This window comes from Belonocnema kinseyi, chromosome 7, assembly GCF_010883055.1.
Source record: "Belonocnema kinseyi isolate 2016_QV_RU_SX_M_011 chromosome 7, B_treatae_v1, whole genome shotgun sequence".
Classification (NCBI taxonomy): Eukaryota; Metazoa; Arthropoda; class Insecta; order Hymenoptera; family Cynipidae; genus Belonocnema; species Belonocnema kinseyi.
This window is the reverse complement of record NC_046663.1, coordinates 19,641,584-19,663,438: the sequence shown is the minus strand read 5'-3', so window position 1 is coordinate 19,663,438 and position 21,855 is coordinate 19,641,584. Positions and strand designations below refer to the sequence as shown.

The 21,855-nt window shown below is 26.5% G+C and overlaps 2 protein-coding genes across 2 annotated transcripts in view; one reads left to right on the top strand and one right to left on the bottom strand.

Moving 5' to 3' along the window:
- Positions 1–607: 607 nt before the first annotated feature.
- Positions 608–20,729, bottom strand: LOC117177472. Its single transcript, XM_033368193.1, has 3 exons — positions 20,505–20,729; positions 806–1,097; positions 608–725 (listed from the first exon to the last, which is right to left on the bottom strand). Exons 2-3 carry the CDS (start codon positions 1,067–1,069, stop codon positions 654–656), a joined length of 336 nt encoding a protein of 111 aa, XP_033224084.1. The 5' UTR covers positions 1,070–1,097; positions 20,505–20,729; the 3' UTR covers positions 608–653.
- LOC117176359 (fasciclin-3) overlaps positions 6,571–21,855 on the top strand; it is a 117,792-nt gene continuing 102,507 nt past the window's right edge. The window contains exons 1-2 of the mRNA XM_033366602.1: positions 6,571–6,586; positions 6,699–6,725. Of these exons, the coding sequence (XP_033222493.1) occupies positions 6,571–6,586; positions 6,699–6,725 (43 nt within the window). The remainder of the gene's footprint in view (positions 6,587–6,698; positions 6,726–21,855) is intronic.

The window sequence follows — 21,855 nt, the reverse complement described above, 5'->3', positions numbered from 1 at the left end:
CCTACTGATCCTATCTGAAATTCAAGTCGTTTAATGAGGGCATGATCTCTGTTCTTTTTCGGGGCAGCAATTTAAGTGGAGGGATTAACTTAAACCTGATGGGAGTAATTTAGGCGATGGGAAAATGACAAGAGAAAATCGTGAAAAGGACAGGAGAAGTCTGCACCAGCACGAACATTCAGTTGGATCTCTCATTGATTCAACATTCAACTCCTAGAAACAGTCCATCCACAGTAAAAACAATAAAGGATTTAATTTTGTTTCAGCTTATTTTTTTTTATAAACTCCTTTTGAGCTTTAGTTCTGCTCATCCTCTTGATAAATACAAAAAGTGAAAATCAATTGAATTAATTTCAATATTCGTATTACTTTATATTAACCTAGTATAGCTTAATTTTTTTTCAGTAAATGTTTACGCTGTTTTTCAAATATTGTCCCTATTACTGTTTTTATTACAAACTTAATGTCCGGGATAACAATATTTTCTAGTAAGATGATAATGATCACGATAGCTGCATATATTAAACTGCAAACTCTACCCAAAAAGCCAGCTTTTTACTCAATTATTTTGCTTTATTTTTCAAATTTAGGGACGTTATTCGCACAGTTGACCCTCGAGAGAAAATAGAATTTACAAAACTCCGAGTAAACAATTATAGTTTGGCAATATCCTTCTTCTTTGACTCCCTCATCGCAGGAATCCTAATCCCTGCTACTGATCCTATCTGAAATTCAAGCCGTTTAATGAGGGCATGATCTCCATTCTTTTTCGGGCAGCAAACTAAGTGCAGAGAATGAGTTAAACCTGGTGTGAGTAATTTAGGCGATGGGAAAGGGCCAAGAGAAAATCGTGAAAAGGACAGGAGGAGTCTGCAAAGGAGCAGCTTTGAAAAATCCTGACGCTCGTCTCGCGACTGTTGAGGCTGCGGATCTCATTTAAACGTGCGCCAGTCTGCTCTCCTAATGAGGATTTTTTTTCTTTCCTCTGTTTGAAGCCGAGTCCTTTTTCATTTTTTTTATCTCTCGAATTGTGGTGGGATAATGCGAGGGTGCTGAATGTTATCGTCATACCACGAGAGCAGACGCGAAGACTCTCTCTGCAACAGCATAATTAAAACTTGTACTGCAGCAACTTCTTGAAGATTATAATTGTGACAGGTATAATTGAAGAAAATAAAATAAAAGTTTTAACCCTTCTAGCTCTCTGGACGAAATAATTTTTGGAATATTCAGATAGGAGCATGGGGAATTTATGGTGGTCGAAAAAAAGTATTCTGATCTTGTGACATGTTTAACATAAAACCTTTTATGAAGGGAATAAAACAAGTTCAAATTGAAATTTAAACATTTTAAATTTACTTCTTTATTTCCAAAAAAGATGTATTTTTTACTATAAAATATGAACTTTCAATCCAGGAGGACAAGTTTTCAACAGAAGAGTCGAATTTTCTGATAAAAGAGATCAGTTTTTAACAAATTATTTCAATTTTAAGCCAAATAGTCAAATTTTTAAATAAAAAAAGACTAAACTTAAACCAAAATAGTTGCGGTTCCAACCAAACAGTTGTTTTAAAAAGTCGAATTTTTCATAAAGAAATTGTCTCTTAAACCCTGAAAGATTAGTTTAAAGAAAGTTAATTTTGGAACAATAACTATGTATTTTTAAATAAACAGTTCAATAAAAAAAATCATTTTCAACAAATAAATTGCATTTTTAACTAAAATAGAAGAAATTCCAAACCGAAAATATGAGTTTTCGATCAAAAAAATGAACTTCCAACCGAAAAAAATAAATTTTCAAATAAAAATCGAAAAGTTCCATTCTAAGACAAAAGCAATTAATTTTATACCAAACACGAAAAATTTCAACTAGTATTAAATTTTTAATAAAAAATAATAGAATCTTAACTAAAATAGATGAATTTTATACCCAAAAGTGTTATTAAGTTAGTTAAAAATTTTCAACAAAGATACATGTATTTTCAAACAAAAAAGTAAAAACAAATTAATTTTTAACACAAAAAACGTATTTTCAATCAAATAATCAAATCGTCTTTTCAGATAGAAAATTCGTCTTTTTTTATTTAAAAATTTTATCTGTTGGTAGAATATTCATATTTTTTGGTTGAAAGTTACATTATTTTTTTTAATATTGAACTATTTTGTCTAAAAGTCATATTATTGTTTGAAAATTCAACTATTAAATACTATAATTATTTGTTATAAATAATTATTATTCATTATTTTAATGATATACTACATTTATTAAAAATTATTGTTATAATTGGTTGAAGGATGAACTACTTTGTACCACAATTTTGCTTGTTGAAGACTCTTTTCTTTGGTTGAAAATTAAACTAATTTTTTGAAAATTCAACTCTTTTTTTGTACCAGATTTGCCTTTCTAGCTTAAAAAATTTTTTTGAGTAAAAATGCAATTGTTTAGTTTAGAATTAATCTGTTTTGGCTAAGGAATTTACTATTTTGTTGTCAATTCGTCTTTTTTAGTCATGTTCAATTTTTTAATTTATTTAAAGGTATAATTATGTTTCGTTGAAGAATCAACTATTCCATTTTTTGTAGGAATTTATTTTTATTTTGTTCAAAATTTAGCGGTGTTTTATGGAAACTTCATTTCTTATATTTCTTTAAACATTAATCTGTTTTCATTGATGACTTAACTGCTGTGGTAGAAATTTAACTATATTATTTGCAAATGCAACTTTTTGTTGAAAGCGTCAGTGTTTTGTAAAACGGATTTCTTTTCGGTTTCAATCTTGAACATTTTTGTAGAAAATTCAACTACTTGGTTAAAAATTCTACTGTTGAGTTAAAAATAAACATTCTTTTGGAAAATTTATATTTTCGTGTTTAAAAGACAAATTTCTTTTTAATTATACTTTTTATCTCCTTTCTAGAAAATTCTTCGTCCTGAGTAGAAAATTTATATATTTTGGTAAAAACAAAATCATTTTTTTGAGGTGATATTTCAACTATTTTATTGAAAAATAACTTTTTTGTTGAAAATTCAAATTTTTTGATTGAAAATATAGAAAAAAAAACTTTTAATCTGTCTTTTTGTCTTGGAAATTTAACAATTTCGTTCAATGTTTTTATTTTCTTATTTAAAAATTAAACTCTTTTTCTTGAAAGTTCAATTATTTGTTTGGATATGGAACTGTCTTGTTTAATATTTTATTTTTTAATTAAGCTAGTTGATTGATATAATAATATTATTTTGCTTAAAATTTGCTTCATATTTTTCCAGGTGTCGGTAGAAAATTAATCTTTTCTGGTTTCAAAATTAATACACATAAAATACCTCATTTGTTTTACAGAAAAGAACTTATTCCCCTATTTTTTGCAGATACTTCAGACCAATAAAAAGAACCAAGATTTTTTTTATTTAATTTTTCCTAAAAAAAGATCTAATTTCGTTGCTTCATTGGGAATCGAACCACAGAACTTTCGTTTGCCGGTTGGTTGATTTTCCCTTAAGCTACTAGAGCTCCATCTAGGCTGAAAAAACGTCAAAAATTTCTGCTATTCTCTGATGATAATACAGATACCTTGAAAATTTGTAATGCCTAACACCTGGAAAAATGATGCGTGTATTTCTGAAAAAGATTCTTCTTTTCATCTCTGTAGTAGCTTAAGGGACAAGCACCCGACCGGCAATTGGAATTTCTGTGGTTCGATTTCCAGCGGGGAAAAGATTTTTTTCCTTGAAAAATTTAACTACATGACATCTTGCAAAAGAATGCGTTTATTTCTGAAAAATATTTTTTTTCTATCTCTCTAGTAGCTTAATGGAAAACCACTCGACCGGAAATCGGAAGTTCTGTGTTTCGATTCCCAGTGGAGCGAGGATTTTTTCCAGAAAAAATAAAATTGAAAATAAATCTTTTATTTACTAAAACGCTTAAGAACCTAATTAGCATCAATTCACCTTCGTACATAGTATAATAAAATATGTTTACTCTTCTGTTTAAGACCATGAAATTGGCAAGGAAAACCAAATGTTTCTATATTTCAGCCACGTACTCTTTCACCATATTTTCTGCATCAACAAACAAATCACGTAGAAAGAAACGTTAATTATAATGAGCTTCATGAATTATAGAGGACTCTTTATGATTCAGGAATTAAATAGCGAAAAAATTTTCGACATCTGATCTACGAAACCTGAATTGCATAACATAGAGAGCTTCTTAAAAGTTTATCTTTGTGGAAGTGATCAGTGATAAAATAGTTATTCCATGGCATTAAGAATAATAATATTTCTCGGATTTTTATGGTACCATCTTCTTTAAAGAAAAAAATCCTATGGTTTAATTATATTTTTCGGATGTAGGTACAATGTACCTATGCTCCGCCCAAGAGATAGAGGGCGTATAAATGTTTGTAATGTTAATGTAATTACCAGTCTCCAGCGCCAGTTTGATATGTTAATTTAATTAAAGCTTTATCGCTCTTCACGTAAAATACTTTTTTACATTGTTTATGTGCTTATATTTTATATTCATACGAAAAACAGGGTTTTTCAGACAGGTTGACTATTTTAGTAATTATTTTCAATGTAGAGATGTGATTTATACTTTATCTACAGTTGCAGGGTATATGAATGAAAATAATTATCTTTTATTTTTCTAGGAATCTATATTATCATCAGAGAATAAAATGAATTCTTAATGCCTTTTCAGATTAGATAATTCTAGGAATTAAACATTTTTGAAATTATGTTTTTTCTGATTAAAGATTTTCCCTTAAGCTACGAAAGAGATTGTAATTCTTTTTCAAAAATACACGCATTATTTTGCCAGGTGTTACAAGACATTTTCTTCAAGAAATCCGTATTATCATCGGAGAATTACAAAAATTCTTAACGTCTTTTCAGAATAGATGAATCCATAAATGAAACAATTTTTCAATTAATTTTTTTCTAAAAAAATATTGAATTCCCATTAAGCTATCAGAGACATCGGAAGAAAAAATATAATAATTTTGGTAAAGAAATATAATTCCTATTGGGACAGCGAATTTTTTACATGGAGCGGGCATTTTTTTAAAGAATTAAATTTGGGTTTTTAGAAGAAAAGTTTTTTTGAAAGTCTCTCTTCCAAGTAGTTTTTAGAGTAGATGCAGTATTTCGAGAGAAAATATTTCTGAATTATAATATAATTTTTTTACTATTCCAGTAGAAAATTCAACTATTTTGTGTGGATAATTGGCCTTTTCTAGTTAAAATTTCCACAATTTGGTTGAATATTTGTCTTTTTAAATTGGGCATTCATTTATTTCGTTTAAAACTTAAGTATTTTGCGAAAAACTCGACTTTTTTATAGAAAATAATTTTTTATGTACAAGTTAATCTCCTTGTTTAAAAAATCTTTTATTTTTTGTTAAAAATTCATCTTTTTGGTTAGAAATAAATTTATTTGGTTGACAAATAAATTCCTTTGTTGAAAATTGATTTTTTTTATAGAAGATTCATCATTTTGTTTAAAAAATCATTTCTTTGGTTGAAAACTTGTTTTCTCTTTGGAAGAAAAGAAATTATTCACCGAAAATTTAATTATTTTTCTGAAAATCTAATTTTTTTCAAGAAACTCATTCTAACGTAAAATTCAACTATTCTATTTCCCTGTTTAAATTTAGACATTTTTAGATGAAAATTTATATTTTTTACTTAAAAAATCAAACTTTTTTGTATTCATGTAGTTTTCGAAAAATTCGACTTTTTCGTGCTAAATTAATCTAATTGGTTGAAAACTGATTAGTTTGGTTGAAAGTTAATTTTTTCAACTGGAAATTTAAACGTTCCACTGTTAGTTGAAAATTACCCTTTTCTATTTAAAAATGAGAAAATTTAGATGTAGATTTGTCTTTCAAAGTTAAAAATTAATGTATTCGATTTTAAAAAACTACTTTTATGGTAGAAAATAATTTTGTTCTTTGAAAGTTAATCTTCTTGCTTAAAAATTGTTCTTTTTGCTTGCAAAATAAACTCCTTTGTTGAGAATTAATTTTTGAAAAGAATAATTTATCCTTTATTTTAAAATTCATTTCTTTAGTTCAAAAATGAGTTTTGTAATTGATAACTAGTTTTTCCATAGAACGAAAAAAAAAATTTATACCGAAAATTTTACTATTTTATTGAAAATTTGTTTCTTTATTGGCTGAAAATAATTTTATTCGTAATTTAAAAATGAAAATACTATTTCAGTTGAAGATTCCATGATTTTAATTGAAAATTCATTTTTTTTTCTGGTTGAATATTCATTTTTTGACTGTAAATTTAACTATCAAATGTTTAGAAGAAATATTATATTTTTAGTTGAAAATTTATCTTTTTGGGTGAAGATTCATTGTTTTAGTAGAACACTCATTCTTTGTTTAAAATTTAATTATTCTAATTGAGGATTCATCATTTGAGTCAAAAATTCATGAGTTAAGATGAGAAATTAATTTTTTGTAGCTAAAAATGTAACTATTCCATTTTCTGCTAAAAATTGATTTTTTTTTCTAGTTCAGAATTGAAGTGTATTTTTTGGCCATCGAATTTTGAAAATGAAATTTTGTGGTTGTAAGAGAAAGCTTAAATTAAAAAAAAGAATTAATTTTTTCAAATATCTAAATTTGGTTTTGTTTTTTTTGTTACAGGTGAGTTTCCATTTTTTGAAGACTATTTCCGACAGTTTTTGATTTACTGTCAGTCCTCTTAAGTAAGTAATATTTCTATTTTTGTTTGGTATATACGCTACCAAATTAATTTCAGATCATTTTATAAAATCCAAAAACATTGCAGAACACTCGAAAAATTGCGGGGGTCTCGTAAAATTCGAAAATAATCAAAAAAATTTCTAAAATTTAAAAATATATTAGAAGAGTCCACAAACTATAATATTTATTAAAAATATTATCCAAAAAGTAAAATTAATTCAAGTGATATTGGAAAACCCTGTGGCAATGTTGCTGATCGGTTAAAACTATCAGGGGATGATAGTCTGCCATAACCACCCCCAACCACGCCTTCTTAATGCTGCTGCCAGAACCAAAGGACCATTCACAGCACCCACAACAATACCACTGCATTGAATCCATTACAATTATTTCAACAAAAAAAAACAAAAAAAAACCTATCATTGATGGTCCCTAAAAGTATCCTATTTTCGATATTTGGTGTCCTTTATAATTTGAAGGGATTTCTAAGATCTTAGGGTATTTTTAAATCTAAAAATTTAAAGAGATTTAACATTCACCCTGAATTATTATTAATTTAACCTAAATTCTTTTATATTTTTTTTAAATCACTTGAATTTTTCCAACCTCACTCAGTCCTCGTCAATTCAATGCATTTTTTTGAATTTTTGAAGTTTTTATTTAATTGATCCTGTTGTTAAATTAATAAAATATTGAAAGGATTTTGAACAATTAAGCACATTTTTTAAATTTTCTTTGGCATTTTCAAGACCTTTAAAAAATTTCAAGTGGTTTCAAAAGATTTCACTTTATTTTATAAGATTTCCGAGAATGTCAGGGATTAAGGTGGCCGCAGAAACAGGAAACTGGGAGAACCGGAAAATGACCGGTAATTTTTTGAGGCCGAGAAAAAATGGGAAATGACCATTTTTTTCTGCACAAAATATATTGTACACAAGTATACTGATCATATTTTTCCTATATAAAACTTTTTTACACAAAATGTTTCCCACACAGAATTTAATACTGTTATATTTTTCCAACCCAAAATTTGTTTTACACAGAATATTTCAAACATAGAATTTAATATTGGTTATAGTTTTATTTTTTTCCTACAAAAAATATTTTGTACACAAAATATTTCCTACACAAAATTTAATACTGTTATATTCTCCCTACACAATATATGTTGAAAAAAAATCTGCGTAGGAAAAATATCATAGTATTAAATTCTGTGTAGACAAAGTTTTGTATAGGAAAAATACAACAGTATTGAATTATTTCTCGGAAATATTTTGTGCAGAAAGTATTTTGTGCAGGAAAAAATAAAACTATCAAACATTAATAAATGCTGTGTACGAAATATTCTGTTTAAAAAAAAATTTCTGTAGGCATAATATAAGAGTATTAATTTCTGTGTAGGAAACATTTTGTGTACAAAAAGTTTTGTGCAGGAAAAATGAAACTGCATTAAGGGTTACATCCGTTCCTCAAAAATTTTTTTCTACACAAAATATATTGTAGACAAGTATACTGATCATATTTTTCCTACATAAAACTTTTTTACACAAAATTTTTCCTACACAGAATTTAATACTGTTATATTTTTCCTACACAACATTTATTTACACAGAAAATTTCATACATAGAATTTAATATTGGTTAATAGTTTAATTTTTTTCCTACACAAAATATTTTCTACACAAAAAATTTCCTACACAAAATTTAATACTGTTATATTTTCCCTACACAATATATGTTGAAAAAAAATCTGCGTAGGAAAAATATCATAGTATTAAATTCTGTGCAGACAAAGTTTTGTATAGGAAAAATACAACAGTATTAAATTATGTGTAGAAAATATTTTGTGCAGAAAGTAGTTTGTGTAGGAAAAAAATAAAACTATCCAACATTAATAAATTCTGTTTACGAAATATTCCGTGCAGAAAAAAAATTTGTGCAGGCATAATATAAGAGTACTAATTTCTGTGTAGGAAACATTTTGTGTAGAAAAAGTTTTCCTGTAGGAACATGAAACTGTATTAAGGTCTACATCCGTTCCTAAACATTTTTTTCTACAAAAAATATATTGTAGACAAGTATACTGATCATATTTTTCCTACACGAAACTTTTTTTTACACAAAATGTTTCCTACACAGAATTTAATATTATTCGATAGTTTTTTTTCTATACAAAATATTTTCTACACAAAACATTTCCTACACAGAATATAATACTGTTATATTTTTCCTACACAAAACTTTTTCTACAAAAAATGTTTTCTTCACAGAATGTAACCCTGTTGTGTTTTTCCTAAACAGAATTTTTTCTACACAGAAGATTTCCTTCGCAAATATTTAATATTGTTTAATACTCTTATTTTTTTCCAGCACAAAATATGTTGAATAAAATCTGCGTAAGAAAAATATCATAGTATTAAATTCTGTCTTGGAAAAATATAATAGTTTTAAATTCTGTGTATGAAATATTTTGTGCAGAAAGTATTTTGTGTAGGAAAAAAATAAAGCTACCAAACAATATTAAGTTCTGTGTACGAAATGTTCTGTGTAGAAAAAAATGTGTGTAGGCATAATATAAGAGTACTAATTTCTGTGTAGGAAACATTTTGTGTTGGAAAAGTTTTATGTAGGAAAAATATAACAGTTTTAAATTTGGTGTAGGAAATATTTTGTGTAGAAAAAGTTTTGTGTAGGAAAAATATGATCAGTATAATTGTCTACAATATATTTTGTGTAGAATAAAATCGTGTACGAACAGTGTTTTCCTTCAGTCTACAATGTTTAATTCGAAAATATTCTACTTAAAATTTTCCATTTTAGATTTTAATTCTTGATTACAGAATTTAAAAATATAAATGTTGAAGACTTAAATGTTTACAAATTAAAAGTGTTTGAAGTTGAAAATTCTGAATAAAAAAATATTTGTATTTTATCAACTGTAAATATAAATAAATTATTTTTAAAAGGGAACAATAATTGATTTGTCAAAACGATTCTAAATCCGTTCAAAAATTAAAATTCCCAAATTTTAACATTAAAATGTAACTGTTTCAATTCCAAAGTCTTAATTATTTAAAAAAATGCAAACTTCCGATTGAAACTTTGTAAACTATTTTTAATTTTAAAATTACTTCAGAACATTGTATTTTATAATTAAACGCTTTCACTAAATTTAAAAAAATTGGTTCAGTCTAAAACATTCCATTTTGAATTAATTTAATTTAAAGATTCTGAATTAAAAAAAAGAATAACTATTTAATATTAAGCAATATTTGACTGTTTATTTAAAAAGAATGAATCGAAACCGAATATTTAAAAGTAAACATTTCGAAACTGATTTTTCGACATAGAAACCCTTGAATCGTAAAAATTTCGAAGCGATTTCAAGCTTTGAATGTTACTATTTTAATTGTTATTTAAAAAACACACTTATTGTGTGTAGAAACAACTTGAGTAATTTTAAGAGGTATTTAGAAGTTTTGGTAAGATTCAAAATTAATTCAAAACTTCTTAAGAATTGTGAAAGTCTTCAAAAGAATAAAAACATTTTCATAAAATTCCTAGGAAAATTGAAAATAATTTTTCATTTTGGAATATTATTTAAAAAGAATATTGAAAAAAATTTAAAACGATTTCCTTAATTGTTCAAAAAGAATCTAGAAGATTTGAACATAATACTTTTTTAATTTTCAAATTTTTCTAAAACTTGTAGGAAAAATTATTTTCATTTCAAAATACATTTAGAAATCTCAAAAAATTTCAACAAGAATTTTAAAGTTGCATAAATTTAAAACACACTCTGTATTTCTCAAGATTTTAAAATAAAAATTTGAACCTTTTCAAGGATGTTTAAATTATATAAGATGAAAATAATTAAATTTTTAATTTAAGAAGTGTTTAGCTTTAAAAAAATTCAATTTACAAGTTTTATCTTTTCTAACACAAAATTTTAAAAAATAATGTAATTTTGAAAATTTTTAAGTTAATTGATTTTTTAATTTAGAGGGTTGAAAATGATGGCGGGTTTTTATAATTAAGGAATGGTATCTGAATCTTTAAACTCATTAATTTTTCAAAGTTAAAAATTCTAAATTTTGCAGTTTAGAAATTATTAGATTGGAAGGGGTTTATAAATTTGCAGAAATTTATGTTTCTTTGCAATTCACCTTGAATTCGTTCGAATCCTTTTGAATTCCCTGGAATTTTTCTAAACTCATTCCAAAGTGTTTATGAATATTATTGAATTATTCTGGTCTATCTGAATTTGATCTAAATTTATTTTAATTTTACAGAAATCAATTAATGGAATTTTTTTATTTTTCAATTTTTAATGATTCATTTGAATTCTTTGGAACATAAATGTCCACTATCTGGCCGAAAAATATAATTACGTAACAGTTAGGAGTGTGAGAATTTGTTTTCCTGCCTCGGAAACTTTGCTTGGTTTCTTTATATTCGAGAACAAAGCAATCTTCAACTTTGAAAGTTGGATGAATGGTGTTGTCCAAATTTTTGACAAGGTGAATCAAATTCTCCAAAGACTCCAGGCGAGCGTTATATATCAAAGATTTATTGCGCGACGCTGTCTTCAATTGAAACGATCGAGATATTCGTCTCTCAAAAATCTAGACGATTTACACAAGACAGTTCATTCTAGCAAAAGCACTTTATCTTGCCCGAGTACCCTCACAGAAACCCTATTTCTATCTAAACTTTTGCAAAAGTTTCTATACTATGCTAGACAAGTTTTAAAACAATTGATGCCTAGTTATAATAGACACTGAGAAAAAAAATTATGCCCCAACAACAAAATTCAGTAAAACCCTTCAATAGCCCTCCCTTCTATAGCCCTTTCGAGAATCCACGCCGCGCCGCAGGTTGATGTAACAGGACCTGTGCGGAGTGAGCGGGGCTATGTTTGTCACTCAGGCGAGCACTCAGGCGTGAACAAACAAAAGCGGAGCAGGTTAAAATAAGTTAGTTCTCACCCACCGTCAGCTTCAAAATTGGCACTATAGTAAAGTTTCACGGTAATATTGTTGAGCAGTTTTAGTTGATCTTAGCAAAATTTGGTTGCGTCTACCAAAAAAATAGTTGGAGTTACAAAACAATTTATTTGGCTCCAACAAAAAAGTTTGTTTAAGCACTTTGTGTTGATTGTACCAAAAAATGTGGTTGAGCGCACTAAACTCGCTGCCGCGCATGCGCTCTTTCGACTCATGACGAGCAGCTGACCACTTTTTCAATATGGTGGATACAAGCGAAAATCCCGTCTGCTATTTGATCATTAATATCATTTGTAGTTCTGTCCAAGAATTGTTCCGACAAAACTATTTTGTTAAGTCTACCAAAGTTTAGTTCGTGCAAGAAAAAATCATTTTTTGTCATTAAAAATATTTAGTTCGTTTGAAAAAACTATTTTGCAAAATGTACAATTTTTTTCAAGTCTAAACAATCGTTCTGTTGATCTAACAAATAATTTTTTGATTTAAGAAAATAAGTTTTTTTCAATCTACAAAAATATATTGTTCTGCCTACCAATCTTTTTGGTTAGTAGAACCAAACCTTCCAACAAACTCATTTGGTTGGGACAACCAAACACTTGATCGGTCAACCAAACCTTTTTCTTATTGGTGCAAGCCATTCTATAACTTTTAATAAATGTCTTGAACTCTTTTGAAATATTTCAGGGTATTTTTAAAGACTTTATTTTAGGGAATTTAAAAAGACTTCATAGAGTTTTTTAAAACTAATTTTGGAAGGTATGGAATGATTTTGCAGGAGCTAAATTGTTTAAAGAAATTTAAAAAGATTTCACAAGATTTTATAAGATTTCCGAGAGTTTCAATATTTTAAAGGATTTTAAAGCTCTCAAGGTATTTTAATAAATTTTCCAAGGTGTAGGAAATATCCCAGATTTAATAGGATTTCCAAGAATTTATTCACGACAAATGATGTATTTCGGAAAACTTTCTAAAATTTAAAGAGATTTGAAATTATTTTTTCGAATTGACCCTGAATTCTTATTCATTTATCCTAAATTCTTTTAATTCTTTGGAATTATTTTGTTTTAGTTACTGGCATTCTTTTAAATTTATTCTATTTAATTTAATCAAATCAATTTTTATCGATAATAATGTATTTTCAACCAAAAAATGAACTTGTAAGAAGATTGCAATAGTTGTAATAATTGATATTCCAAGAAAAACTAAAACATTTTTTAACCAACATGTTACATTTTTAACAACGTAATTGATTTTCTCCCAAAAAATTAATATTTTAAGAAAAAGACTAATTTTTTATCAAAATACACAAATTTAAAACTAAATAGTTAAGATTTCTGCTAAATTTTTGAATTTTCGAGCCGAAAATACGAATTTTCTGCAAAATATTTAAATTTGCAACCAATCATTCCAATTTTCAACAAAATAGTTACATTTTCAAACGAGGAGTTAAAGTCTTTAATAAAAAAAAATAAAATTTACTATAAAAATACAATACTCAATTTTGCACTTTAAGAAATTCATTTTCACCAACAACAAAATATATCATTTTTTAACCCAATAGTTAAATTTTCTACCATATTGTCGAATTTGAGAGCCAAAAATATGAATTTCCCACGAAACAGTTGAATTTTAAACAGAACAGTTAATGTTTATCCTGATAGTTGTATTTTGAACAGAAAAGGGTGAAATTTCTACCGAAAGAGATGAAGTTTCAAACTGGAAAAATTAGTCTTCTACAAATAGTTGAATTTTCAACCAAAAAATAATTTCTTGTTAAAGAAAGAAAAAAATTTTAATTAATTTGTTAAATTTTTAAGTCAAAAAGGCAAATTTTGCACAAAATTATTTAACATTGTTGAATTTTCCAAATTTTAGAATTTTGTTTCAAATTTTTGTATTTTGTTCAAAATTAGTGATTTGGGTCAAATATCCATTTTTTTTGGTAGAAAATAATTATTTTCTTGTTATTAAAAGTGCAACAGTTTGGTGCAAAAATTATCTGTTTTCGCTTAGAATTCAAAGCAGTTTCTTGTTAAAAAAATTTTTTCTAGATAAATCCAACTTTTTTTATTTTAAATGAAAATCTATTTTTCTTGAAATGTCAATTATTACAACTATTACAACTTTTCGAAGAATTCACATTTTGGTTGATGATACATAATTATAGTAAAAAATTCATTTTTTTTGTTAAAAATAAACTTTTTTATTGAAAATGCATATTTGCCAGAAAAATTTCAACACAAAAAATCACAAAAAAAAATTTCACAAAAAATTGTTTGTTGTTAAAAATTAATTTTTAACCTTTCTACTTAAGTATTTTATTGAAAATTTAACTGATTAGTTAAAAACTTTACTTTTGTTGAACCTGATTCTTTTTAGCTTAAAAATACATTTATTTTTGCAGACATTTTACTTTTTTGATCAAAAATACAAGTATCTGGTTAAAAGTTAATCTGTTTCGGTTTAAAATAAACATTTTTGTACAAAATTCAACAATTTAGTAGAATTTTGTTCACAATTCGTCTGTTTTGGTGGAGTGCCATTTTTTTGTTATAATTAAACTGATTGATTAATAATTATTCTGTTTTAGTTGAGGATTCAAGTATTTGATTAAAAATTCTTTTTTTTTTGTCAAATCATCTTCTTATTTTAAATTTAAATCTATTTTTCTTGTAATATTAACTATTAGAAGAACTCTTGCTACATTCTTAAAAGTTCATTTCTTGATTAAAAATTCTTTTTTTTATTATTAAAAATTTATTTTTTCCTGAAAATTGAACAATTCTGTTGAAAATTCCACCGATTGGTTGAAGATGAAGTTTTTTGTCGAAAATTCGGGGTTGAAAAAGTTATCCTGGAAGAAGTAGAGATTTTATTTATTTATAATAAAATTCTCTGATAAATAAATAATCGAAGCTATTTTTTAATGTCCCGAAAAATGTTCTTCAGTGGGGTCGGCTGTCGAATAGTAGAATTAACGGTTGTAATTTCACCCTAAAGAATCACTTCTGAATCCTCCTTCAACAGCAATTCTTATCGATCTGGGAGTCGTACTTCAATGTTTTTTTTTTTTTTTTCGTTTCCCCGACCATTGGGGACACTTGGGCACTTGCACATCCATTCACTCTTTTAAGAACCATTCATTGGAAGAGAAAAACTAAAAAGAAAGCAGCCCTGAAATTACTTCACTGGTAGAGTCCCTAAAGGAAGAGTATACTTTGCTACATCGAAACTGAAAATTAAATATAAAATGAGTGCAGAAAATCAGAACCGAAAGATTGTCTTCTCTTCAATTTAAGCTCTCCTAGAATGGAAAAAAGTTGTCTTCTAAAATTTGTTGTTTTTCAGGTTGTTTCAACCAATTAATTATTTTAAAAAATTCAAAAAAAGACGATTAAATCAATTAAAAGGTGATCGAATAAATTCAACTGAAATATCTAAACAATTTAAACGATAAACAAAAATAAAATCGATTAAAAAATTATTCACCGGAAGTGAGCTTCGGATTCGCCATTTTAATGGAATTTTTTGGTTCGGAACTATTCGGGAGAGTTCGGGATATGCGGGAGATTTAAATTTACTATGGAAGAGAATTTAACCCTTGGCTAGCACTATGGGTCTAGATGACCCAGGGATTCATTTAAACACAATGTCACGCATTCAAACGGGAAAACAAAAGGCATAAAATTAAAAAAACAAAAAATGTTTTTTTTTTTATATTTTTCTAAAAATATCAATTTTGGACTCAAATTAATACCTTTTTCACAGCATAGACTATTGTGTTCATTTTTGTGTGAAAGTGCATCATTTTAAGAGTAAGCAGTTGAATTCTAATGCAAAAATAATAAAAATCAAAAAATTGATCTTATTTTGTTTAAAAAACGGCATTTTTTAATTTTCTCTGACGATTTTAAATTTATAAAATACTTTTATTTATTTATATATATTTCAAAAATATTCTCTGTTCATTTTAAGGAGTTAATCAAAACATTTTCGTTTTTACAGCCTTAAGAAAATTTCACTAAAAGTAATTACATCAGTGAAAAATAATCGAACAGTAAAAAAACAGAAAGCCGATAAAACATTTCTAATTGAAAAAATTTAAAACGGAATCTTTCAAAATTCAGAACCTCTAGACCAAAATTTGTAAATTTAAACAATTTCTTTCGGGAGGAATTGAAATTGTAAATTAGATTGAATATTGAGAAGTAAAATCTTATCAAATTATATAAATATAAATTTTTATTGTATTAAATAAATTATGATTGAACACAAAAAATGATTAGACAAATTTTTCCCAAATAAATAAATTAATTCACTTTTATTTGCAACGTTCGAAAAGAACATTTTTTCAATTTTAAATCTTACAAATTGAATCATTTTAAAAAAACTCCCAAATAAAAACAAATTTTAAATGGGAAATATTAAAAAATAAAATGTGTAAGTCCAGAAACTTTATATCTAAGTTAGTTGTCATGCTAAAAGTCAGATGTCTGAAAAAAATTTTTTTAATGATTTTTGACGGGAAAATATTATAACAAATGTCATTTCAAATAAAAAACATGATTTTTTCTTTTAAGAATTTTAGAATTGACAACAAAAAAACATTAATTTTAACCATGTTTTTTTGCAATTGAATTTTTTCTGACCGTCTTTTTTACCAATTTAAAAAAATGATTGCATTTTTAATAAATGACAATTTCTTTTTTCGATGAAAAAGTTTTCTGCATCTCTACTGTTTCTAGTTTGAAAAGTAACTAAATAATCTTAAAATATAATTATTTGTTTTAAAAATATTTTCTAACAAAAAATTGTTTTAACAATTTCAGTCGTAAAAGAATGTACTTTTAAAATTGGAATCAGTAGAGTTGTAGAGATTTTTCGGAAAAATAAGCGTCAATTTATTTAAAATTTTCAATTTTCCAAAAATTGGTACGAAGAGACGGTAAAAAAAATTCAATTGCAAAAAAACAAGGTTAAAATTATTGTTTTTTTTTGTTGTGAATTTTAACATTTTTCATAAAAAATCACGTTTTTTATGAAATGAAACCAGTTATAATATTTTGATTCTTAAAATCATAGAAAAACTTTTTTTTTAGATATCTGAATTTTGGCATTTACTTTTAAATATTCAACTTAATTTTGAAATTGTCAATTTTTAATCTATTCAAATTTAAATGTATTAAAAATCTATAGTTTTCCCTTTTAAGTTATTCAATTTAGAATGCTTTTAATTAGAAATAATACAATTTTCATTCCTTTGAATTTTAAATGATCTATTTTTGGAAATTTTGATGGGAATATATTCAGTTTTTAACATTTGGAAATTATGCTCTTTTAAAATTTAATCAGAAATCAATTAGTTTAAGATTCTTAAATCAAATTTAAAAAATGTTAAATTAGCCAATTTTAAACGCTTTTATTCAGAAATGATGCTATTTCAATTCCTTTCATTCCATTCGAGATAATGTCCTTTTCTCAAAATTTTACCTTTTTGAAATTTTTTAAATTGGAACTTTTTCATTTCAAAATCCTTTCATAAATTTTTCTTTAATTTCTGACGCTTTCAATTTGAAATTATAAAAAACAAACGATTAAGCGAGTAATTTCTTAACGTATTATTTGTTTTGATTTTTTTTTCGTTTTAGTTTTTTTTAGCTGAATTGCCAAATAGAAATTTAAATAATATTAAAATCAAATTTAAAATCCTATTTAGCGTCGACTAATCAAATTAATGTGCAGAATTCCTGAAAATAAAACCAAGAATCCAACGAACAAATTTGGATAACCAGCATAAAATGTTCCTATGGAAATTTGAAAAAAAAACAAATAAATAAAAACATTTTTTTTTAAAGAAAAGAAAATAATTTTCCTCGGTGAAAAAAATGAAATAAAAAAGAGGAGAGAAAAATGAGAACAACCTAATCCCCTTCTTTCTCTTTTCTATTTCTTTCGTCTTTTTTATTATTATTATTATCAAATCACAACAAAAAAACGTCTGTCAAAAATAAATAGTAACGTTTCGGCACTCACACAGCACCCTCATCCAGGCCAAGAAAAACAAAAAAAAATAAAAATAAATAATACCGAAGCAGACAGGAATTCTTTTTTTTATTTTGAGGAATTCTGCACATTAAAATACGATTTTTTCCCAATGAGTGAAGTAATCTGTTGGTGATATACCCGAAAGCTTATATATTTTTTTCCACACTATTAGTGTCGACAGCCTCTAATCGTAATCCGAGGCTATAATTGAATTATTGTCGGATAATAATACTGGTGTTAAAATCTGGATCTATTCCTGCTGACTTTATGGGCATGATGAGAACGTGCTTTCACATCGAAATTCGATTTTCAGAGTTAATTATTATTTATTGGATATACCAAATTTCCTTGTTTTATTGAACCAACACCTAGTTTCAAATCGTAATATATTTATGCATTTTGATAGAAATTAACGGATTAACCTACTTCCAAATGCGTCTGCGGTTTGCTTCAGAATATATTATTACTATTTAATGTGAAGAAATAAATATAAATGCTAAAATTATCTTTTGTAGAAGCTCTTTTTATTCCGGGTGGCCGCTGGACCGGGAAATTTCCGGGAAACCGGGAACCAGGACACCGGGAAATGACCGGGAAACCGGGAAATGACCGGGAATTTTCTGAGAGCGGGAAAATGACCGGTAATTTATTTCTTGACCGGGAATTTGACAAATTTTTAGACATAATTAGTTAAATTGAAACATTTTTCAATTATGATATCATTCAGTTTACAATGCGTTATTCAAAAACCTTTTGCTTTGAAAATTATTTATTTTGGATTTTTATTTGTAAGCGTATATTTTTAATTCGAAGAATTTTAAAGTGCCATCTTGAAGACTTACACAATTAAAAATTAAAAGCCTCTGAGGCTGAAATTTTTGAATAAAAATGATTTATTATTAAAAATTATTAATTATTTGATAAAAATAAAAATAAATATTTTTTTTCAATGGATCTGTACTTTGAGTATTAACAACTAAACAATCATTTTTTCAGATTGTTTCAATCTAAATTCACTTTTGAACCCATTTAATTTAAAATTCTTTAATTAAGAAAAACAAAAATTATTTAACATTTAGCAATATTTAACTGTTAATCTAATTCGAGTAAATCGAAGCCAAATATTTAAAAGTAGACAATCTGAAACTTAATTGTTTAAAATTGAAAGCTTTGAATGGTTAAAACTTCGAAAAGGTTTTAAACTTTAAAATTTTTATTATTCTTTTGTTTTAATTGTAAATTTTTAAGCGAAAATGGTGAATTTTTATGTAGAAATAATAATTGAAAACTTGTTATTTGTAGAAAAAAGTTGAGTAATTTTTAAATACATTTAGAAGTTTTTAAAAGACTCAAAATTAATTGAAAACTTTATATAATGTCAAGTAATTTAAACGAAGTGTGTGGAATTTTTTTCCAGACTTTCTAAACAGATTTTCAAGTGACTAAAATCTTTCCTACCATTTTTAGAAAATCCTGCAAATTTGTTAAAAAATCCTTAAAATCTTATAGGTTCTTTTTTTGACAAATCTGGAAATCTCTTACATTTTTTTTAAATATTCTATAAAAATAATTTTTAAAAATTAAAAATCATTTTAAATTTCCCTAGGAATATTAAGAAAATATTTTTTTGTTTAGCCTTTCACAATTCTTAAAAAGCTTCTGAATTTTTTGTTAAAAATCTTAAAAAAGTAGATTTTGTTTTAAATTAGGTTCTGGGTATTTGCACCGAAATTTCGGTACGAATAGTCGAAATTTTTCGATACAAATACTTCGTTTAAATTATTTGAAGCCATTTTACATTAATTTTCAATGTTTTTAAACTTCTAAATATCTCTAAAGATTACTCTAATTTTTTTGACAAATAATAAGTTTTTAATTGTTATCTATAAACCCAAATTTGAGGCAAATTTTTTTTAATTCGCAGGATTTTCTAGAAGTCGTAGAACAAATTCAATTAATTTTAAAAGTTATGTGGAATTTCTGAAAAAATTTCAAAAATGATTTTAAATTTGAAAAAATTTGAAACAACTTGTCGATGTTTCAAGATTTCGAAATAAAATTTTTAAACTTTTTAAGGATGCTTAAACTAAAAACGAAAATAATTTAACACCTCATTTAAGAAATGTGAAGGTAAAACAAATTCAATTTAAAATTTTTTAATTTTTCTAGCCAAAAATAACTTAATAATACACTTTCGAAAATTCTTATAGTTAATTGTTTGATTTTTTAATTTAGAATATTCAAAATGTTAACGTGGATTTATATTTTTGGAACTTAATCTAAAATCTTGAACTCTAAAATTTATGAATGTTGAGAATTCTCAATTTTGCAGTTTATCTGCATTTCATTTAAAACTTTTAAATTGTATATTGATAGTGCCTTCCAGTTTATACGTGTAAGTTATTGAGCATTTAAATACACAATTTTTGAATTGAAAAACTTTTAATCTTCAATTTTTAAATCTAAAATTCCAGAGTTTCACTTCGATTGCTTTAATTTGCATTTTTTTACAACTTTAAATTGAAAAATGTTTAGGTTTAGAAGAGAGTTCGATTTTTTCATTTTATTCAGCCGGAAAAAAAATCGGAAAATGACCGTACAATTTTTGGATCTATTAAAACGGTCACCCTATATTCTATGGTACCTTAAAGTGTATTATATTTGATGAAAGTTAATAGTTGCTTAATTGTAATCCGAGCGCAATTATTGAAATATTGAGGATAATAATACTGGTATTAGAAGCTGGATCTGTTCCTGCTGACTTTATCGTTATGATGAGAACGTGCTCTCACATCGGAATTCGATTCCCAGAGTTAATTATTATTTATTGGATTATCCAAATTTCCTTGTTTTATTGAACCAACAGCCTTGATATATATTGAAATACAGCTATGTTTCAAATTGTATTATATTAGTGAAATTTGATAGAAATCAACGCAATAGATTTACTTCCAAATGAGCCTCTGTTTTGACATCCAGAAAATAATGGCTACTGAGTGTGAACATATTCAGGGTGGCTGCTGGACCGGGAAACCTGAAAAACCGAGAAATCACCGGAAATTATATGAAATTAGGAAAAACCGGGATTTGACCGGAATTTTATGAGAGCGGGAAATGGCTGGGAATTTACGAGACCGGGAAATGACCGGGAATTTTGAGACCGGGAAATGACCGGGAATTTAAGAGACCGAGAAAAAGTGGGAAATGTCCGGGAATTATATGAGACCGGGGAAAAAACGGGAAATGACCGGGAATGTAAGAGACCGAGAAAAAGTGGGAAATGACCGGGAATTATATGAGACCGGGAAAAAAAACGGGAAATGACCTGGAATTTCATGAGACGTAAAACCCCGGGAAATGACCGGGAATCTTATAAGATCGGGAAAACCGGGAAATGACCAGGAATTTTTTTCTTCCATTAAAACCGCCACCCTAATATAAAGATAAATACTAAACTTATCTTCTGTAGAAGCTCTGCTTGTTATTGTCTGGTACATTAAAGTGGATTGTCTTTGATGAAAGTTAATGGTTTCATATTATTGCTGCTCTTAAACTCAGGTTTTCTCTTCCTTTTTTATTCCAGCTGATATTATCAAGCCGCTTGACCGGGGAATCCGGATAACCGGGAAATGACCGCGAATGTTATTAATCGCGAATTTTATTGACCGCGAAAATGAGAAAACCGGGAAATGACCGCGAATTTTATTGACCGGGAATTTCATTATGGAAATAATTTTGGTCAATTTACAAAAAAGTGATGTCTACTTTATCTATATTCATAGGGCAAATAAGTGTGTTTATGAGGTTATGAATTCATTTACTTATTTAAAAATTCAACTACTTGTTTGAAAGTTAAACTCATTCATTAAAAATATTTTTTCATTAGATTTATAATTTTAATTAAAAGTTCATCTCTAGTGGAAAATGTAAATACTTTAATTAAAATCAATTTTTTTTAGTATAAAAACTTAACTCTTTCAGTAGAAAAATCAACTATTTTGCCTAAAATAAGTTGTTTTGTGAAGAATTCGATTTTTAAGAGAAATTTGAACTATTCTATTTTTGGTCGCAATTTATTTTC